Source organism: Charadrius vociferus, unplaced genomic scaffold, assembly GCF_000708025.1.
Source record: "Charadrius vociferus isolate BGI_N301 unplaced genomic scaffold, ASM70802v2 scaffold4, whole genome shotgun sequence".
Taxonomy (NCBI): Eukaryota; Metazoa; Chordata; class Aves; order Charadriiformes; family Charadriidae; genus Charadrius; species Charadrius vociferus.
The window spans coordinates 82,474-103,696 of record NW_009648150.1 but is presented as its reverse complement, the minus strand read 5'-3'; the positions used below and the strand labels follow the sequence as shown (position 1 = coordinate 103,696).

Here is a 21,223-nt window from a genome sequence, read left to right as displayed (position 1 = left end):
AATTAATTTAAAAAGCTGAGTTTCCAAAGAAGGAACTTAACATTTTCTGGTGGTTTGGCACATTCCCCTTAATTTGTCAAACTAGGAAAATAAAATAAAATAAAAAAAAAAAAAAAGAGAGAGAATACCACAACTTTTGGGCTACACTTCTCATTTTACAACTGGATTTCAGCTTTCTGCTGTTTTTTATAATGCCACTCTACTCTGGCCACCAAGCTGCACAGTCTGATTAACACACAGCATCAGAGTATCCTGAAGTTAATTACCTGAAGTAAATGTGAGTTTCCTCACTCATTACAGGAGATTTCCCAGCCAGAAGCTAAGGATCATTTTTCATAAACTAAAGCAGAAGTGGGGGAAGTAAATTGCAAAAAAGTATGAACTGGAAGTTTAAAGCATCTTTTTGAGACATACCACATCTGACTAGTAAACTTTTCTCTCCATCTCTATATTAACCACTCACATATTCCCTATCCCACATGTCATACTTGCCTAGCAGAAGGCAAACTTAAAAAGTCACTTTCATTACCCACCCACTTCCCCCCTACTCCCCCCAAAAAACCCCAAACTTAAAGAGCAGATTCCCACTGCAGCAGCATTAAAGGAACAGCCATACACGTGCTTCTGAACTACCTCTTTCAACATGTGGGCAGCAAAGGTGTTAAGAGAAGAAAAAGGGCCTTACTCCATGTTAAAGGCTACTCACCACTGCATCAAGATTTAACAATGCTCCATTTCACTCAATGCCAAGGTTTTATATACTGCTTTGCACTGAGACAGAGGGCAGGAGAGGGATTAGTGCAGATGGGGGAATGATTAATGTTTCCTCTCCACTATAAAACAGAACTACACTGGAAATGAGTTGGGTGAATGCTCACAGCACCATCATGCTCCATCCTAACTCCGTTGCTGCCCATTGTACACTCCAACACTCAGAACAACTCATCAGCAGCAATCAGCTTAAAAAAAAATATTAATTTTTAGAAGTAAGAACTTAAGCATCTGGGTGGATACTTCTGTATCTTACAGTGTTTTGGATCTTTTTAATTCCGGGTCAAGCTTTCAAAGTCCTGTGTGCAAACAGGACTGCTAGAAATCCTCCTCCTCCACTGCGTAATTCCAAGTAAGGTTCTTACACAGTCACGCTGCTCAGAGCTGAGGGAGAACACCGAATAGGAAAGACTTACGCTGGAACTGTGAGAGTAGGCATGACCGCTCCTCTCAAGAAAGTGAAGACATATCAGAAGTCACTTAGAAGTTATGTGGAGAACTTCATAATCATCAGCTCCTATTGTTCAAGTAGCAAATTTAAATGTTAAACAATTTTTCAATACTCGTTTATATTTGTAATATGCATGTGAAGTTTGCAGCCACATCTTCTATTTTTGCAGCTGGCTGTGCAGGAGGCTTCTCAGTCATTATATGACTCCCTTGGTGTCATATAATGCTAAAGTTTTGACAAGTCCTGGATTACTCTGCACTACTGATGAGAAACAATGCAGATTTCTGTAAAGCTGAGACAGCATCTCAAAACACAGGCATTAGTTTGCTAAACCAAGTCCCACCCAAGCAAGCCTGTAAGAAAGAAGAGCAATTAAAACCTTTAAAATTATCTGCAGTACATGCTTACGATGAAATATATTATCTGTTCAGAGACCTGCACAATTCAAGCTGTTGAAAAATGAAGAAATGTCAGAACAAAGTCACCTAGACTTTTCAGTGCTGCACACCAAGATGCAATGGAAAAAAATGAAAATGGGACACAAGTTTTGCTCAGACTTTGATCATTTGCATGATCAATGAAAGATGTCAGGACCAGAATCCAAATGGAAGGAGAACCCAGCTGGAGGTTAGCACAACTGAAATGAAAAGGAGCATCAACCACTCTCCAGCATGCCTAATCAGAGTCTGCTCTGACCCCGTCCCAGAACAAAGCAATGCGTTATTTGCAAGCCCCGCCTCCCCCCCATTTTATTTCTTCTCCTTTTTTTTTTTTTTAAAAGCTTTGAAATTCTCCGTACATCTGAATTAAAACATCCATTTCCAACCAGAGATCAGCAATTGAAGGTAAGACAACGGAGATGAGCATGAAAGAGGCAATGAAGAAACACAATACCATTAAATCATTTTTCACTGCTTAATGTAACACTCATTGCAGAACAATTTAACAAATGCCATAACAAACAGTGTTGACACCACACGCTTTAACACTGGAAGACTGGCAGAGCCAGATTTTCAGAAGGACTCACAGTATGACATACATTTTAGGTTTATAACTGAATGCTTGGATTTTCAAAGCTTTTGGGATACTGTTCACATTACTCATCATTTGATAATACCAAGAGGTTCACACGACAGTTTTCAAAAGCAGCACAAAAGGAAGTTTTCCTTGTTAACTTAATGTTGTCCTAATATTTAAATTACTCAAAATTTATCTGGGGCTTCTGTTTACTACTATTGGAAGAACACAAAGCATTTGGCTTATTTTTACTGTCCACAGCAGTGAAAATTTGCAAAAACTAAACTAAATCCTTAATCTTTATCATTGTCATCGACTATCTATAATTTCCCAAAAGTGAGGAAACATTTTTTAAGAGTTTTCAGTAAAAGAGAAAAAATACTTGATCAAAAAGTGCATTTAATGAAAATAAAACAGATTCAACTTCTTGATTTTCTAGTATTCCAAGCAACGTGATACAATTATCCATGTGCTGCGCTGGCAAAGCCTAACCTCTGAGGCATGTACCAAATTTGACTAGATTATAGATGGCCCATATACCATATCAGACCCTCCAGCAAATGCATTATTTTGCTCCTGCTCCCTGGTCTCTAATCTACCCAAAGCTTTTCAGAGATAATATTACATTCATGGCTTAGGTCTTGACAACTGCACCCATAAATCAATTTTAAATCTTGCATTAATCATCTTTCTGTAATCAGTGGCTATTCAGCACAAATTTACATCTCATTTCTGTTGGCCAAACAGCCACATTAAAGCTTTGAAGCTTATTCAGGCTTAAATGATTATATTCCCCTAATAAACACTGGAGTCCTCTCAGTCCAGCCACCGTGAGCTGCATTAATGACATGCCGCGGCAGCAGGGGCCATCCGATGTCAGCCTTGTGTGATGCTACAAGCAGGAGCCGCCACGCCAAACAGATTTTTTTTGCATTTTCAATACACTCACACAGAAGCAATGAGAAGCCTGCTCTGCCTGTGCAGACCCTCTTATGGGAATCGGCGTGCACAGCAGGCACATACACCATGCAATTTATTGCATCTCCTCCTAACAGCTCCATTTGCCACCTCGTGAATACATGAGGTTACCAGTAAGAAAACCGAAACCCAGATTTTCTGATTCCCTACGTGCTTAGCACCTTACAACTGTCACCAAAAACAAAGCAAGCTGTTGAAGCGGAACCCTGTAGAAAATCCACTTTTCCCATTTGTCAGACAGCTGTAACTTTGTTCACAGCACCACCAAATTGGGTCTTGGCGTGCTTTTCTTTGATCACCTCAGAATTAGGCATTACATTTTTAATATCTGACTACATTTTTTTTTTGCTAGTTTTTTGGGTTGCTCTCACTGCTTTGCCTGACAAAGACTATCATGTACACAGGCTTACAGTACGCAGCTAAAACATGATCAGTTCGGGGCAGATTTTGCATGTTCTCGCCTGCAATCCCTATAGTGAAGCAATCTATCCTGATTGAACAAAGAATAATTATTTAATTAAAGATCCTCGGCAGGCCTACATTATCAAACCAGCATAAAAAGCCTCACATTGATTGTATATTCACTTTCAGTTAAGGTCTGAATCAGTATGCTAAGATCTAAAAATGAATGAACAGAATGAGTTTATTATGACTGTTGTTATGCACTTACCCACTATAGGTAATAAATTATACATGTGGATGCTTGTTATGCTTATTCCACAACACAATGCAACTTTTAGTTACTTTTTATTCTATGGGATTTAATTCCCACCACATCAGGCTTATGTTGCTATTTAAATATGGCACCAGAATTACAAGGATGTAAATCTATCGGACAGAGATGCAACCTGGACCTCAATGTTTCTTTAAATCGGGAATTGAAGAAACATGGATGTGCTCATGTGTTTATGGTGGATGTCCTATATCCTAACCATCTCAGAAAAGATACACTTCTAGAGAGGTTCAATACTTCACAGCCTATTTTGTCTCACCTGCAACCTCCTCCTACTTCATGCTCTCTTCCAACACCTGACAACCCTTAAAGAACCCATTGAACACCAACATGCTATGGCTAGGAAAGCAGCCCAAGGACAGTCAGAACACCACAAGCACGGACCTCCCTTGGACTTGCATATGGAAGAGGCACTTTCACAGCAAGCCCATCACCGAATGCAATCTTCACTCAGTTTTGTACAGCTTAGGGACATAACACAGCCAAATTGTAGCAACAGCATTTTACAGCAAGGCAAGATACTCCTCGTCTGTGGCCTGAATTTCTGGTAAAAAAAGTTTTAAATACTCTTCTGGAGTTGCCAGGAGGAAAGGCACAGAAACTACAGATGATTATTTATCCATCCCTATTCTAGGCCTTAAACTCACTCCACAAAATGCACTGATTGACCACTTCACACAAACATGAAATTACAAACCCAGTTTCATTATTATTTAGCACTTAAACCATGAAATCAATCCCCTTTCAATCTTTGTCTCTTCAGCTTCAGACTCTTTCAGTGAAACTGGATGCATGTTTCACAAAGTGTTGAAGTTTGAAAGGAAAGGGATGAATGAATGCACTTTAAAAGATAAATTAGAAGTACAATTCTCAGAGGAAGAACTAATTAGCATAGGAAACAGCACTTCTACAGGTTGTGTGGTTAATTGACATCATTCTTCTTACCAAAAACACATACCCACGGGAAGTTAGACAGCTGAAGAAATGGCACTCTGATTTTGAAAAGTTGCCACCATAGCGTATAATACCTAAAGTTTTGTAAAAATGTGTGCTCTCATCCATAAATTATTGTGCACAAAACCCCCTTAAAATAGTAATAAGCAGTGAAAGAAATTTCATACTAAGTAAAGGAATAAGCCATTTAGGGGAAGGACACAAAAACCTGCTGTTGCATCTCCATAGCTTACCCTAGCCTTGGGTGCGAGTCTCATAGGACCAGACCTAAAGAACCACTCATGGGGAGTTTTCATATTTCTGTGGACTGAAGCAGTCAGAGACAGGCCATCCAAGCACCCAGGTGATTTCAGTGCAGTCTCCCCCGCTCAGAGATGCAGAGTCCTGAGATGCTTTGCAGGCGTGAAGCCTTGACTTGCGCTAAAGCTGGTGCTGAGCCAGGACTGAATCCTACCCTTCCTAAGGCTCCAGAAGGCTGCAGGGTTGTATCTTCCCCTGTAACAGGAACGTGTCTTCCCAACAGAAATGATGTACATGATGCACTCATGCAGTAGCACGTCCATCTCCCATGGATTCCCCTTACCAAATCACCAAGTGCCCAGGTCAACTGCTGGCAGAGGCTTCAGCACAGCTCTAACACAAGGTTTCAGATCACAGACACATCTGGCACTGTACCCCACCTCCTCCCTGCCACAGCATCCAGATGAGCAGCCACTAAGATTCCCCCTTCACTTCCACCTGGGTTCCATCAGGAAGGATGATTTTTTTCTCCTCATGATCCATTTGCCTCACAGAGCAAACAAAAAGATAATACAACACTTTACAAAGACCACTTCCAGAAAGCCGCTTTCATTTCAAATGGCAACACTTCAACTAGGACAAAGTGTGAGGATCCCAGAAAGAAGAGCCCATAGCTACTTGAGAGATCAAAAACCTACTTTATAGCACAAAAATCTGTAAAAAAAAAAATAAAAAAGTGAAGAGAAGGCTGGGATGTGGGTAACTTGCTTGTGGCCTTTATTTGCCTGAAATGAGGCGTGTGGAGGAGAAAGAGAGATAACTAGTACACACCTGTAAAGTTAGCAAGAAGAGGCATAACAAGATCCATTGATTAAGAATTGAAGTTTCACCAATTCGGGCTAGAAATACTAGTTTGCCTTACAACAAGGACAGCTTGCTCTTGCTACAAGCTACCAAGAGATATGGTGGACTCACCATAAGAGGAAGACTAAAAAGTAGAAATCCCTCTCCAGAAGATGCACTGTAGGTCAAATCAAGGTTACAGACCTGCTTCAAGGACCCCTGAACAAGTTCCTGTACTGTACATACCACAGGATATTCAACTATATAATGTTAACAGCCCCACTGGCCTTAAATTCCATGAAGCTACAACACCATTACCCTCAGCTCACACATTCACATATCTGCTCTTATTTTTAAATAATGAGAACTAGCAAATACTATTAATATTGTGCTTTTTTTCAATCGATTGTTTTACTCCACCAGCAAGGAAACTATAACTCAGTAAGAAACAGCATGTCTAGAATGTCAATGATTTGCAATTAACATATTTGAACAGCAGGGAGTTGCCCAACTTTCTTTCTTAATATCATTTTGATTACTTACGTATTTACCGTAATATGGAAGAAAACTAGTTCAGTTCTCAGATTTAAAACTGTGCAGAGCAGAGAAGAAAGGAAATTTGCCAAGAAATAGCTTTGGTCACAGCACTGTATGTGAAAAAATTGTTTTCACTTTATTTTCTCTCTTTCTTGCTTTATTTTTGAACAGAGAAAACAAAGGTTAGAAAAAAAGGAAGGGTATAGTCTGTTTTTTAAAGGCAACAATCAAGACTCTGCTAGGTTAGGCTCATTCTCAGTTCAAGAAAACACAGGTCACCTACAGCACTAGCACCTATTTTGGGTCTCAGTTGCTTGCTTTATCCTTGATCAATGGGGACGCTACATGGTCTTCCAGCAGGGACAGATGCACCAGAGAATTCAGCTGGGAAAAGCCCTCCTCGTACAAAAAAAGCTCAACACAGATTCTGGTTTCTGCCAAAGACCCTCTGCGACACAAGAAGAGATGCACGGGGACTTCTGCACATCCAGCTTCAGCGAGGTCAGCCTCTGCAAACAGCAGTGCCGGGGGAAAACCCCCCAGGTTGGCACGGGAGGAGCTAACCCTGCAAGGAGAAAACCTCAGGAGTACTACTGTGCTCAAAAGGGGCAGGGAGGAGAGGAGCCCAAAAGGTTTACCTAGGCTAGTGGCATCATACAAAACAGCTTTGCAAACAGCGAGCAAGGGCTGCTTAAGATTCTCTGCTTTCTGTTCAACACCTTCACGGCAAAAGCCTTTTACAAACATTATACAGGCAGCATCATAACCAAATCCCCCGGGGGCTGAAGACATTTGCCAGTTCAATACACTTCTACAGCTCTGAGAAACAGGCTCTGCCACACTTAGTTACTGTGACTCCAAAGGACACCGTAGGTCCTGCCTATCTGTGCAGCCTGTCCACATTGAGACCACCCCTCTGAGTTAAATATACCAGACTCTGAATAAGCAGCATTTTGAAACTGAATACACGGGGCTTGGGCAGCTGAGCTTACAGCCTGCGTAACTGGCACAGGTATTCAATTATCATTAAAATTAATAAGTAGCACAACCACCAAATACCCTGATGGGTTTTGATTATCTCAGTCCGGGTATTTATCAGAATTACTCTGACACAGTGAGTCATTGGGATCTGGCCAACAGGCACAGGTCGGTCCTTAGCCCACTGCGGTTTCCTTTGCGCTGGGAGCATCATGACATCCGATCTCAGGAAAGGACAAGTACCGCACAAGAAAGGAGATGGATATCTGAAACTGTACAAAAAGGTTTGATTTGGTCTGAAATCTGTTTCCAAGTCTTTCCAACTATTCATTTCATTCCTGTTCAGCAGCCGTACTCTGCCTCGCTGTAATTCTGCAGCAGAGCAACTGCAGCCACTGCTTTTGCAGGGAGGCACCAACCTGCTCGCAGTCACCTACCCCATCCACAAGACATCTATAGTGATTGCTAACTAGCAATTCTTTTCTAAAACTTCACCATTTTTCAGTTGATTTTCCCAGCACTAGAACTGAAATCATCAGAGCTTTGCCCAACTATTATATTAATCAATATCTGTATTTTTAAGGATGTAAAATAAACTCCAAAATTAGCAGCGACACAAAAAGCAGATACGCTGCCGTTCAAGTTAACTACATAGGAACATTCAGTTACTCAGTCTGGCATCAAAATAAAGCAAACAGTAAACCACAAGGAGATTGTGTAATGAAGTGACTTTATCTCACAGGATTATACTTGTGGTTACGACTAATTGTGTAGTCTAGAAGGATTTGCGACAAACTGAATAATCTCGCATTATTGTAATGATTTGTAATCACAACACTGGCAACGATTTATGGGCTTACTATACATTTGCATTGCAATCAACTAAAACAGTCAGTGCATGCCCTACAATTTGTAGCAGTGCTTAAAATTGTCTTGAAAGGAGCTCCAACAGCTGCCCAGTCAAACAGATTGGAAGTCTGAAACCAAGGCACAGCTCTCAAGTGTGAATCTTCCCAATTTTTGAAAAAAATACAGCTAAAATAAAACAAAACTGAACATCCCCAAGGTTTCTAAACAGAAAGGCCACATTTTTGCTGTCTTTTACTGTTGACTGAATCATAGAATGGTTTAGGTTATAAGGGTCCTTAAAGACCATCTAGTTCCAACCCCCTGCCATGGGCAGAGACACCTCCCACTAGAACCAAGAGCAAGCAATGCCGAGCAGACATCATACAGAGCAGAAGTCATTTTGATGGCCCTCAACTTCAGGAATGATCCCCAGGCTCCAGCAGGAAACCAGAACAATCACCCCATAAGTGCTTTAACTGGAGTTTGCAGGCTGAATATACAAAGACAAATCTTCCCCCAAAAAATTAAAAAAAAATAATTGAGGTTGCAATGAAAAAGGCTGCCAGCAGCAGCACAGGCAGAAGGTATGAGTTTTTCTAAATGGCTGGAGCAAGTCTAAGTTCTTTTCAGAAACAATCTTCCTACCCCACTTGTTATTTGCTGGGTACAGTTGAGTCTTGGGGATATCATCCTAGCAGGACTGCTCCCTACGAGCAGCACATCTGCATCACAGAGAAGCTCAAAACACCTAAAAAAAGAAAAAATCAATTAATTCTGAAAGATCGCTTTCAATCAGTAGGTATTTAAACTACAAAGTCCCATCATCACCTCCTCGCTCCCCAGTTCTTGTCTAGCTCACAGCCAAAGGCAAGGCAGGGGAGAGGCTGCCTTGAACAAGAGTAAGACCTGCAGCTCTTCCTCGCAACCGGAACAGAACTGCAAATGGATTAGCGGTGTACACCAACATCTCCAATCACATTAAGAAATACTCCACACTGTCTTCTCCTGCCAACTGCACCTTCTGCACAGCATTATGGACTGTCAATATTACGGGAAGAATCATCGCTGTTATGGGAAGACCTTTGAAGATGAGGGCCAGGTCACTTGCCCCCAAGTATTTTTGGCTGAAGTCAAATGAGAATTTCTGCAGCATAGAGGCTCAGTCCTTTCCCCCCTTCAAAGCCACAAGTTCTCATCTTTGATACTGCAAGAAAGCATCCCAAGGAGGGTAATTATCCACAGAAAGCACAGGTCTTTACAAGATTCTGGTTTATCTTATTTCAGCACAGTAACAGATCCACAGGACACTACTTTCTGTCTTTCAATATACGGGTAGTTGCTATACACCAAAATCAGTAAGATGCATAGTCTTAACATAAAATCAGGCTTTAGGAACGGACACATTTTCTAACAATTAAAACACATCTGCTTAAAATATAATAATTTCTTTTTTTCTACTGTTCAGTTTGCTAAATCAAGAATTTAATATAGTCAATGCAGTGGTCTGGCACTTACTGGAGTACTGAACACAAAAGAGATATAATTAAGAATATACAAGTTAAATGCTTATCAGAGCTTTTTGGCAAGAATGAGGTATCTAATAATAGTTTTCTTCTTGGAAAGCAGCAAAAGGAGGCAAATCAAGAGCTGTGCTGGGGGTGTTTCAGTCCAGTCTGACAGATGCAGTTTTTGGAAAGCCATCGGCAACCTCTACTCTCACCATCACACACACCCCACCCCCCCACCCCCCTCCTGGGAGCTGCCCCAGAGGTGCCCAGCTCAGCAGGCAATTCCTGTCCTCCTCCTCCATCGAGGTGCTGATGCACCGCCTTCACTCTTCTTGGGGGAGAGTGCTTCCTGCTGGCCCCCAGGGCCTGATCCTGCCCCCTCCACCACTACCTGGCAACTGATCCATGGATTATTCCTTACTAAGATCACCAAGACCATACAGGGGTAGGTGAAGGTCAAACTAACATACAAGTGTCATTCACTCCTAACTCAAAACCACTACTACATCACTGATCTGTTTTCAGTAAACCATCTCAAAATAGAAATAAGGAACAGTAATTTCCCATTACACATGGAAAAAATAATTCCCTTCTCCCCTAAATGCTCACAACTGCCTGCAGGATGGCAGGGTCTTTATTTTTTTGAGGGGTTTTGGGTGGTGGTGTTTTTTTTTTTCCCAAACCCTCTGACCAGACAGGGAAGCAACAGCCACTGTTCAGCCCGTGGTGTAGAGACAATCAATCACAGCAGCTTGGCAGCACACAATGTCACAGTGGTAACGCAGAGATGACTGATAGCCAGGTGTCACCCACATTCCCTTCAACAGCACTTCATTATTCATGTTGGGAAGAGCCTAAAAGCTGGTGAGAGGAGCTACCATTTCTCTTTGGAGAAGAGTGAACAAACAACCCCTGAAAGGATGCATTTGCATCCATATGTACTCCTGGTACTTAATCTCTGATCTGCTTTGCCACAGTATTCTCAATATTAAACCCAACAGACCTCATGATTACTGACTGCTTTAGTCGAACAGACTAAATCATATAGCTCAGCATGCTTTTTCCCCAAAAATGAAGACATCTTAAGATAAATTAAAACCAAAGTATTTTGAGGCAAAAAACTTCCAACTAAAATACTGGGATTTTTTTTTCCACTAGCCAAAAACTCAGTCCCACCCTCCCTTTTCGTATGTGCATATAGCTTTCAGTAACTGAAAAACACCCCATTTTTGTGACCAGGACAAGCAAACAGAGACTATGATGCTGCCATTTTCAATCTCTGAAAATCCTGAATCATTCCCATTAGTAACTTGAAAAATGGATGAAAGTTTATTCTAACAGTCCTAGATGTTCAGCTGCTGAACTATTTCTTGAATAGCCACGTATCAGGACATTGCAGTAAAACAGAAGTCAATCAAAAAGCTCTCCTTACTGGTTTTAAACTAGGTGATAGGTCTTTAAAAAAGCCCTCTAATTTTTATTGCCTTCATTCACTGTGCAATACACAAAGTAACCACCGGTCATTTTAACACTATTTTCAGGAATTCTGCATTTAAAGTTTTCTCCTTCTAGACAAAACTACCATGTTTCCCTTTCTGAAGTTAGCATTCATTGTATTTCATGTTTTTTTGAGCTGGCTTTCTTGAACAATTAACATGAAAAGAAAACCAACTCTCCTCAATTATAAAAATACTAAATAAACCAAACAGGACGGCCGTCTTGAATTTAGTTACCCAAATAAGCCATTAACCTGAATAAAAACAAATGCTGTCAAATAGGGTAACAGCAAGGCCAGTGGATTTTAAGTCTTATCATTTAATTGCATAATCTTTTTATAAGTAATCCACTGATACATATATTTAGCATATGAAATAGTAAGTAACATACTACAAGAATTCATCAACATAAGCTATAAAATCCTAACACGTTTTATAAACCCTGGGCTGCTGCATATGTATTCTGTAATAGTAATACTTTATTCTGCAAAGTTTCAGATTCTCCATGACAGCACTACATTTATACATTTTAGTTGTGCGGTTTCTAAATGTTGGACACCAATATTTCTGAAATTGGCACAAAAGTAACAGAGAAAACAATGGTTTTAGAAGATAAAGCTCTTAAAAGCTCTTTTATCCCCAAACGTAATTCCTAGACACTAGAGAAAAAAAGACTTTTTAGCGTGAAAGGAGATTACTGTTAGCCCAATGAGCCTGTGTGGAGGAACCTAATGCTGACAACTGTATTTACAAAATGATATACTGAAGGATCAGCCTTCATTTCTTCCATGGTGGATTTTCAAGACCAGGATAGTAATATATTATTCCAATAATACAGTTCTAGCCGAGATAAAGATTTGCTTTATTCTTAATCTTACTAGTATTAATTTATTTTACAGTACCTTAGAATACTCTAGGCATTTTAGATCTCCTTTAACAAGACCTACGCCTTGCCAGATGCTACTCCCAAATAAAGGCTTGATTCATGTCAACAGTGTACAAACCAAAGGGCAGCTAGCGGAGAGTCCAGCACAACAAATTTAAGAGCACTCCCAAATGGAGTGAGAAGATTTAACTTCAGATGGGAAAGAAGATATGAGAAACGACATGAATAAAGTGGTGAGGCTATTCAGTGAGAACTGCTGTCTAGCATGAGGTGCTCTGGTTTAAAAGGAGCTACATACCATAGCTAATCTGTTGCAGGCATCAGAGGAGCAGATCTTAAATACAGGGTGTTAAATGAGTAACAGCAATGTGGTTTTTAAGCCGGGCAAAATAAAAAAAACAGGGAGAGCTCTGAGAAACAAAAACATATCTCACCCTAGACAGTCCGGACAAGCTTTCAGACAGCAGGGCTTCAGATGTAGGGCTGGAAAAGATCAAGATAGATCACCTGGTTTGTTCCTCCAGAAGAGATGACCTCTGCTTGTCCAGAGTAACAGAGATGATGTTTTGACGTGCTGTCAGAGACCTCCTGTGAAAGAAACCCCATATCTGCCCCAAAGAGGCACCAGTAGAAAGTCCTTTCCATCAAATTTAAGCTGAATCGGCTTAGCTGAAACAAATCCTGTTTTTCTTGTCCTACCCATTACCAACCTGGGCAAGAGGAGGTTATTCATTTCTTCTCTGCATCTCTCAAGGTGGCTGTGGGCCAGTCCAACTCTATGCTACGCCCAACTCCATCAGCTTTCCACACAAGACACATGTACCCATTGCAGAGCTGATACCTTTAGATTTTGATTGATATATTCAAGTTCTGTGAAAGAAATGCAGGTCTACAAGCACTGGCGGGGCCACCAACTTGCCAGGGAAATCCAACAATTTGAACAGTAGTCAGTTGGCCAAATTCAACTCCCATTAACTCCAGCATATTCAGTCTCACTCTGGAGCTTTCAGAGTTTGAAACGTGAACTCAGCACTGCTTTAAAAGACAGTTTAGTTCAATTATAACAAGGGTCCCACACTACTGCATTATTAACTTCTGGTGTCTTTTCAGACCCAAAGCCCAAGTTCTTTTGTTACAATTATGCTGCACAATACAAGCACGTATGAATCACTGTCACACTAAAACAGGCAGCACAACCTAAAGAAAACACATCATCATGGCCCCACGGGATAGAAGCAAAAATGACCATGTAAACACATGAAGAACCAGAGGGAGGGTCACAGAGGACAGAAGTTTACGTATATATAGATACCACATTTTACCTTAAGGAATCCTACTGGAAAACAAAGCTCCCATATACTTCAACTCTATTGAACTCAATCACCCCACAAATGATTCAGGTAAAATTACTTTATTCTGTATATAACAGAAAATTTTAAGTACTGCTTTGGTTTGGCTCACTCGGTTTACTTAGATGTGCAGTACGTTTCTCACCAACCTGTGCACGCATAGAAGCATGTACAAATACACAAAGCAGCCAAACTGCAGGTTTTTAAGGTGTCATTAATATATTTTCATCTACTCAGGTATTACTTCTTTCCCTCATGCTCCCTGCTGCAGTATGAACTGCATTCTTGCCATGTTAGCATATCCCCGATTCCTCTTCTATGCTGGTCACAGCCGAGCAACAGCATTTGCAGGAAAAAACCACAGGCTGCCAGAAGTACTGCCCTGAAAATGCCAATTATAATCACAGCTACATGACACAGCTCAATGGTGCCAAGAATCCTCCTTCTCCTTTCACTACCCCCTATCCCTCCCCCTTTATTTTATTTCTATCCCCGAGGGCAAACACTGCCTCCAATTCAGGATTCCTGTATAAAATCTCAATCTGAACTAAGATCGACAGAGAAACATGAATCTATTCACAAACCATGCTGAGTAATCTAAATCACCATTATTTTTAACTTCAAAGAGGCACCCGAAGGTACCTGTTCTCAAAAGAATGAGCCAAAAATGCTGCTCACAAAAAAAAAATTTAAAAAAAAAATAAATCAAATGCACCAATGTCCTACATAAATGAGAAGCAACTTGCAGAATCAATCTGGTTGAATTTACCCCCCAACTTTTTGTATTTGGCCTTACTAAGCACCAAAAGCAGGGGCAATTGCTTTCCCTCTTGCCATTCACACACAACAAGTCATCTCACGCTCTCATTTTCTCCAATGAATAAAGAATTATGAACACCTCCCCAGGACCAGGTTCCTTAGTACATGTTTATTTTCCTGTCTAAGCCTAAAAAAGAATCCCAGCACATGGAGCTGTGCAATGAGCCACAGCACACAGCCAATACCCCAAGGACCACAGAGGCTTTCCTGCTCTGTGCTACAGGAAGGTCAGGGAAATCAATGGGAGGTGGAGGAGATGGGAGAGGACCCGTTACACAACAGCAAAGCAGGTCTTCGGCGCTCCAATCTGGACAGAAAAAGAGTGCTTCAAACCTGCAAAGAAATAAATTTTAAAATAAACCCTGAAAGGAGGGAGGGTCTGAAACAAGTAAATCAGCGCTATTATAGCCACTGAAACAAAAATCAGATATAATCGCTGAATAAATCAAGCCAGCTAAAAGAAAGCATTTATTTTAATCAGTAACTTCTGCAATTATCTGGATATTGTTAAAAGTGGCTGTGTTTTTACTTGGCCAGATCAAATAAGACTGAACAGTACAGGTTTACAGGGGGCTCTTTGTAGCTTCTCCTCCTGCTATGGCTTTGCAGGGAGTCGAAATGCATCACACACAGTCTCCTGCCAAATCAAGGGAAAAGAGGAGGCAATACAGCCTACAAACACTGCCTGACCCAGCTATTTCTCTCACAGCACTTACCATTGTTCCTATTTCTGTGAGCTTCCACATGATAAAAATGGATGTTTAGCACAGGCAAGTGCAAACAGTTTCTGTAGGTCAGAACTAGTTGGTGCCACAGCCATATATAACACACACGTAAACCTCCGGTGTGCCCAGTTTGGGTAATCCTAAGCAGCACTCCAGGAAGAAGTCCGGAGGTAAGAGAGACTCGCAGGCCTTACAGACCTGCTGTACAAGCACAGGCTTTAATAAAAAAAAATGACTCATTTTGTCAATGCGCTTGGAGGGCTTCCTACTACACAAGAGGGACCAGACTTTCCTGATACAGCCTCTGGTAATTCCAACAACCTCCTTCACCTTAGAGTAAACTTACATTAGCTGCAAAGCAAAGTCCAAATTGTCCCTTTGGCATGTAATAACAGGATCAATTCCTGACTTGAGCTGTGAAAGGGGCGGCATTTCCATGGCCCCTGCATGACCACAGCATATTTCAGTCACGTTATTTCATTTCCACTGGTCCCTCAATACTCCATATGATGGACTGGAGTACCTCCCTCATGAGGAAAGGCTGAGAGACCTGGGTCTGTTTAGCCTGGAGAAGAGAGGACTCAGAGGGGATCTTATCAATGCTTATAAATACCTCAAGGGCAAGTGTCAAGAGGATGAGGCCAGACTCTTTTCAGGGGTGTCCAGCGACAGGACAAGGGGCAATGGGCACAAACTGGAACACAGGAAATTCCACCTCAACATGAGGAAAAACTTCTTTACTTGGACGGTGACAGAGCACTGGAACAGGCTGCCCAGAGACGTGGAGTCTCCTCTGGAGATGTTCAAAAGCCTTTTGGATACCTTCCTGTCCAACCTGCTCTAGATGAACCTGCTTTAGCAGCGGGGTTGGACTAGATGATCTCCAAAGGTCCCTTCCAACCCCTACCATTCTGTCATTCTGTGAAGAGGGGGACTTTTCCTACCTTCTATCTGCATGGTGGAAATGAAGGCCAGCCAGGCTGCAAGGATACTGGACGCTACCCAAACCTGTACCAAACAAGCACCTAGCTAAACAAAGCTCTGCAGAGGCAACCCTTGGCTAAAGTGCTCCTCTCCTTTCCTCTAAAATCCATTACTCACTAGATGAGCTGGTGCGCACTGTTTAGCAGTGGACCAAAGTCTGATCTTGTGGGGATTAAAGCAGCTGCAATGCTTTATTTGGAATTACAGCCATAAAAAAAGTCTACCTCTAATCCTAATCTGTCTCCAGACTGGAGGGTCAGTCTCTTTCCCATACACCGCTGCTTCCATTTCCCAAGTTAGACCACAATTTCGCATTGTGTTCAGCAAAAATGCGGTGAGGAACAGGCTAAGTGAAGGCAGCTGGACCTCCTTGGAGCATGGAATGTCTTAAAGCTTTAATACACAAAAACCACCATGGCACATAGCTATAGTAAAAATTTAGAGTATGACACCTACAACAGATCTGGCAAAAGCAAGCTCATTTGGCTTGACTGGACCTCTTACCCCCATTGTGGAGCTTCTGGGGGTGGAGCTTCTGGGGGGTTGTTTGGTGGGGTTTTTTAGGGGGAGGTTGTTGGTTTGGTTTGGTATCGGGGTTTTTTTGTTTTGTTTTTTAAATAAATGTAGAAATCTGTTTTCAAAACTTACCAGCTTGAGCCTTTGTGATACACAGATAACTTCTCCCAGGCACTCCCATACAATTACAAAGACTAAACACTTGCTTTCTTTAACAGTTGCTGTGGTCCTGGTGCAATCTCCTACTTCTAGAAGATGTGGTTCTAGGAAAAATACTAAGTTTCCTTAAGATTCAAATAAAAATCAAGCGGAGAAGCAGCAACATTAGAAGAGTTGAAGGCTGCTTCAAAAGCTAATGTATCTTCAGTTGGAACTCTATGACCATTGAAATTGCTACCAAGTACCTGGTAAGTGACTAGACTCTACAGGATACTGTTAATAGCAATAATAAAATCCCATGCATCAAAAAGCCTACTTCAGCACATGGTCTGTATCTCACACTTTGCCACACTACAGTATGTACACATTATGACATTTCTGCTTCTTTCCTTGATGGGGAACTGTGCAGACAGATACACATACCTTCCAAAATTTTCCCTAAGAGGACATCCTGAGATAAAAAATTTGTATGAGAATACCTCAAAAAAGAACAGCTTGCATAGTCTCCCTCCTTTTCCAAATTCAAATGCTAAAGTGAGAGTTACTTAAAATATTTATACAAGGTAGATCTTTAAAAAAAATTAAGCAAACAGAGTATGACTGCAGCATAGCTGATTGTAAAGCAGTTAAGGGGGTTTAGAGAAGTGAGTCTGGAAAGACTTTTTTCCGTACTTGTAAAATACTGCAAATATATTAGGTAAGAAACATTTGGGCTAACCTCATGAATTTTTATGCTGTCCCATGAAAACAAAGAAGATTAAGAGGAGATTTCTGGAAATTCAAAAAGCAACTGCCTGATTCACTTTTTACTTGTGGAAGTTAATTTAAGGAAAAAAATCCTCCCTTTAGAGTCAGTAACCATTAATTTGGCATTCATGAGTGCACTTCCAGGTGCTGTTTGGAAACTGAGCTTGTAAATACAGAAAGGTTTCTCTAAATAATGAAAAAAGCCCACAACTGAGGCGTATGCATAGTATATTTAGCTTTTCATTAACTCGTCTACACATACAGACCCAGGAATCTCCTCAGCTCTTCAGACCTAGTTATTTCTCTACTGATATTCCTGTAAGGACATTGGAATTTACAGCAACTGTGCTTTTTACCATAGGAAGAATACGTAGAGGTGTTCAAAAAGGAAAAATCTTCCATTAAGAAGTGGACACTGAGATCTTTATGGTGTGCCATGACACCAACATACTGCTCTGCCAGCATGTCTGGCACTGGTTATTCTGATGCCCACACGCACAAGCGGAGCAAGTTTAGCTCTCGGCTTTAAATCAATAAAGAAAAAATATTGTTATAGACTCCAACAGCAACAGGATTAGATCTTGAACTGAGCTGAGGATAAAATCAGCTCCCCATGTAGTTTTTACATCCCTGCCATAACCCATGCCTGCAAGCATGCAGCTCGTCTGAGTGAGGCTGCCATTTCTACAACCTTTCATCTACTCAGAATATATGGAAAGCCAGATTTTAATTCGCTGTGTAATACACATGTGCAGGGTTGGCTGCATTTTACATAAACAATGCTACCATTTTTATGGCAATCAAACTGGAGTCCAAGACAATTCTGCAGCCCGTTTCAGCTGGTGACCAACTCTGGAATAACACATTCCTGAGGGCTGCTCTGTTGGAGGGCTCAGTCGTGCAGCATTTCTACCGTGGGATGCTTTCTCACCTCACACAGTGCTCATGGCTCCTGGGAACCGAGAGGAGTACTCAGCGCCATGCAGAAGCCAACCTTTTAAGATGGTACCAAAGCTGTGTTACAGTACAGCACTGAGGATGCCCCAGCCAAACCAAAGACCAAAAGTCACAGCAATGACTGCTCGCACAATGCAGTCAGGCCAAGCACACACACTGCAGGGTATTAAGGCATCAAAGCTCCAGCACTTATTGCAGGTATCAAATTAGGAGGCCAGGTTCTTCCAGTTCTCAGTATAGTTAATGGTAAGGGACAGAGGCTCCTCACAGTGCTTAAAACTCAGCTCCTGCTCCAGTGTTATCAGCTTCCAGAATTTTATCATGAGCCTGATAGCTCATGATATCTGAACAGCCCTGTTCATTTAAAGCTAACAGTAATGCCGAAGACCCTCCTTTTCAGAAGAAAAATTCAAGATTGTGTTGCACGTTTACCCCAAAGGCTCAGGAGAAGAACAGGAATTCATAATTAAAAAAAAATTTAAATAACCCCATGGATTTTTTTGGTGAGGGGAGGAATGAGGGGGCTGACTCATGATTTCTTTTTTTTTTTTTTTTTAATGCTTGTGGCTGGCTGTACTGCATAAATAAATCAATCCCCTAGCCACACAGCTCCATTTTTCCAGTCACAGCTTGTTGTTTTATTTATTTTTTTCCCTCCATTGCCGACAAATCACTCCAGGGAGTTTTTAAACCCAGTAGTCTACTTTCCGAATGGAAACAGTTAGTATAATTTGTGAGAAAGCAAACAACAACAGAGACTTACCCCATTTTTTGGGTAGGCTATCCATCCTAGATCCCCCATTACTGTGCGTGAGTCCAGTAAATTCACTGAAAATAAGAGAAAAAACTGTTAAGGAAGATGGATGGATTACAAACATCAGTAAATATTTCAAGGTTTGTGTGGCTATGGTAAACAGGCTGTTTACAATTAGCCAAGGAAGTTGGATTTTTAAAGCAGAATAACAATGCAATAACTTCTCTAACAATGAGGTCATACGCTGAAAATAATTCTATATACGCATCACTTTATTCCTTTGAGATCTGCCACTGAAATCAAGCTGCAAATGCACTAACCTTCTATAAGTTCTAGATCCTTCACGTTCTTAGGATCTGGTCTTTTGGGGGGAATAAATACATAATGCACACTGTGCGTTTATGTGTATATGCAAGACATACATACACTCACAAACATCTATGTGTGTTTATATACGCATTTCTTCTAAGGTGGCTTATGTTTTTACCATAATCAGGCCTTTAAGACAAAAATGAAAGCAGCAGCAACAGGCAGCGTTTCCCGATTACCATGAATTCAGTTTTTAAACTGTCTTATGTTCAAGTATTACTGCTAACAGGAATCTGTTCTTTTCTTCCTCTCCCACATTTTTCTCCAAGTCTTTGGCAACTTCATTGTAAGGTATCCCAGGGATCTCCCCCCCCCCCGCCCCCCCCTAAAAATTGGAGTAGTTTGTTAAGTCACATAAGCCATGAACAATTCACATTAAAGAGCAAAAAAAAAACATTCCCAAGCTTGTAACATTTTTTCACCTCATATTACCTGAAACACTGAGCAAAAAGCATGACGTAATTAAATCTACACACGCTTAACTCAGCTAAGGAAAACAATACCAGCTTCTGGGGCTGAGCTTTCACCTCCTGTACCCAGGGCATTAAATCTCCAAGTTAAAAGCTTGTCTCTGAATCAACAGCTGTCATCCAAAAATTTCAGCCTAGGAGGAACTTTCTTCTACTTTAGAAGCACACAACTTCCTTCTGTTTGGATTACAACACTCGCTTCTAATAGGATATTTGTCTGCTTAATACCTCACTTTTTGCACTCACGTCCCCTCCTAAAAAGGAAGCGATTTCCCTGGGTCTTCAAGTCCTGATCTCCACCCTATGTCCTCTTCAAAAATCCCACTGGAAGTTTTCACAATTGGACTTTCAAGACTTTCCAGCCCGTGATGACCTATCCAGCCCAAGAACCAGTTTGAAACGGGTGGACGCAGCTTTGCGCTCACGCCTTTAATACCAACTCTGCAGGCACTTCAATATTGCCAGAGAAGAGAAACAAACCATTTGCATGCACAGATATAAAGGATGCGAGTATCATAACTCTCACCCCTACTACTCATATCAGGCTGATTTGCTGCCTCTGCACAGCCAAATATACCAGCGCAAATGCCTACGAGGCATACAGCCCCCTCCTTACACCAGCCCAGGTCACCCCGCTGCAGGGCACCGCGGACAAAATTACAAATGCTGCCAACTGAGTACCTCGGATATCAGGATTACACTATCTACAGAGGCGTAGTAAGAAAACCCAGAAGTACACTATACTAAAAGGCATGCTCCTTTTTAAAAAAAAAAAAAAAAAAAGATTAAACAACAGATTTAGTTTGAAAAAACAAAGTTCTCTGAGTTGGTTTAGTCTTAATCATTGTACTGTATTAAACCCTGACAACTGTAGTCCCTTGTACACAAAAGCAGCCCAAAACACAAATATACAACGTTGAGGTAGAAAAAAATCAGTTCTCAGCTCTGGCATCAAACACTTATCTTAAAAAAAGATTTGTCTATCCAGATATTTTCAAAATGTATGCAACTATTAATGCAGCACACTATCATAAGGCATATAGATGTTCTGCCTGGTCAAGTATATTTTTGCGATGCTGAGCAAAAACATTTGGTAGCTCAGGGTTTTCATGCCCAGATTGCTTTTTCCTGCC

At 41.1% G+C, this 21,223-nt stretch overlaps 1 protein-coding gene across 1 annotated transcript in view; it reads right to left on the bottom strand.

The window, feature by feature from the left end:
- The window catches only part of EPHA5 (EPH receptor A5), a 183,689-nt gene extending 164,370 nt beyond the window's left edge, over positions 1–19,319 (bottom strand). Inside the window, exon 1 of the mRNA XM_009884013.1 lies at positions 19,261–19,319. Coding sequence (XP_009882315.1) covers positions 19,261–19,299 — 39 coding nt within the window. The 5' untranslated portion in view covers positions 19,300–19,319. The remainder of the gene's footprint in view (positions 1–19,260) is intronic.
- Between the last annotated feature and the right edge of the window lie 1,904 nt (positions 19,320–21,223).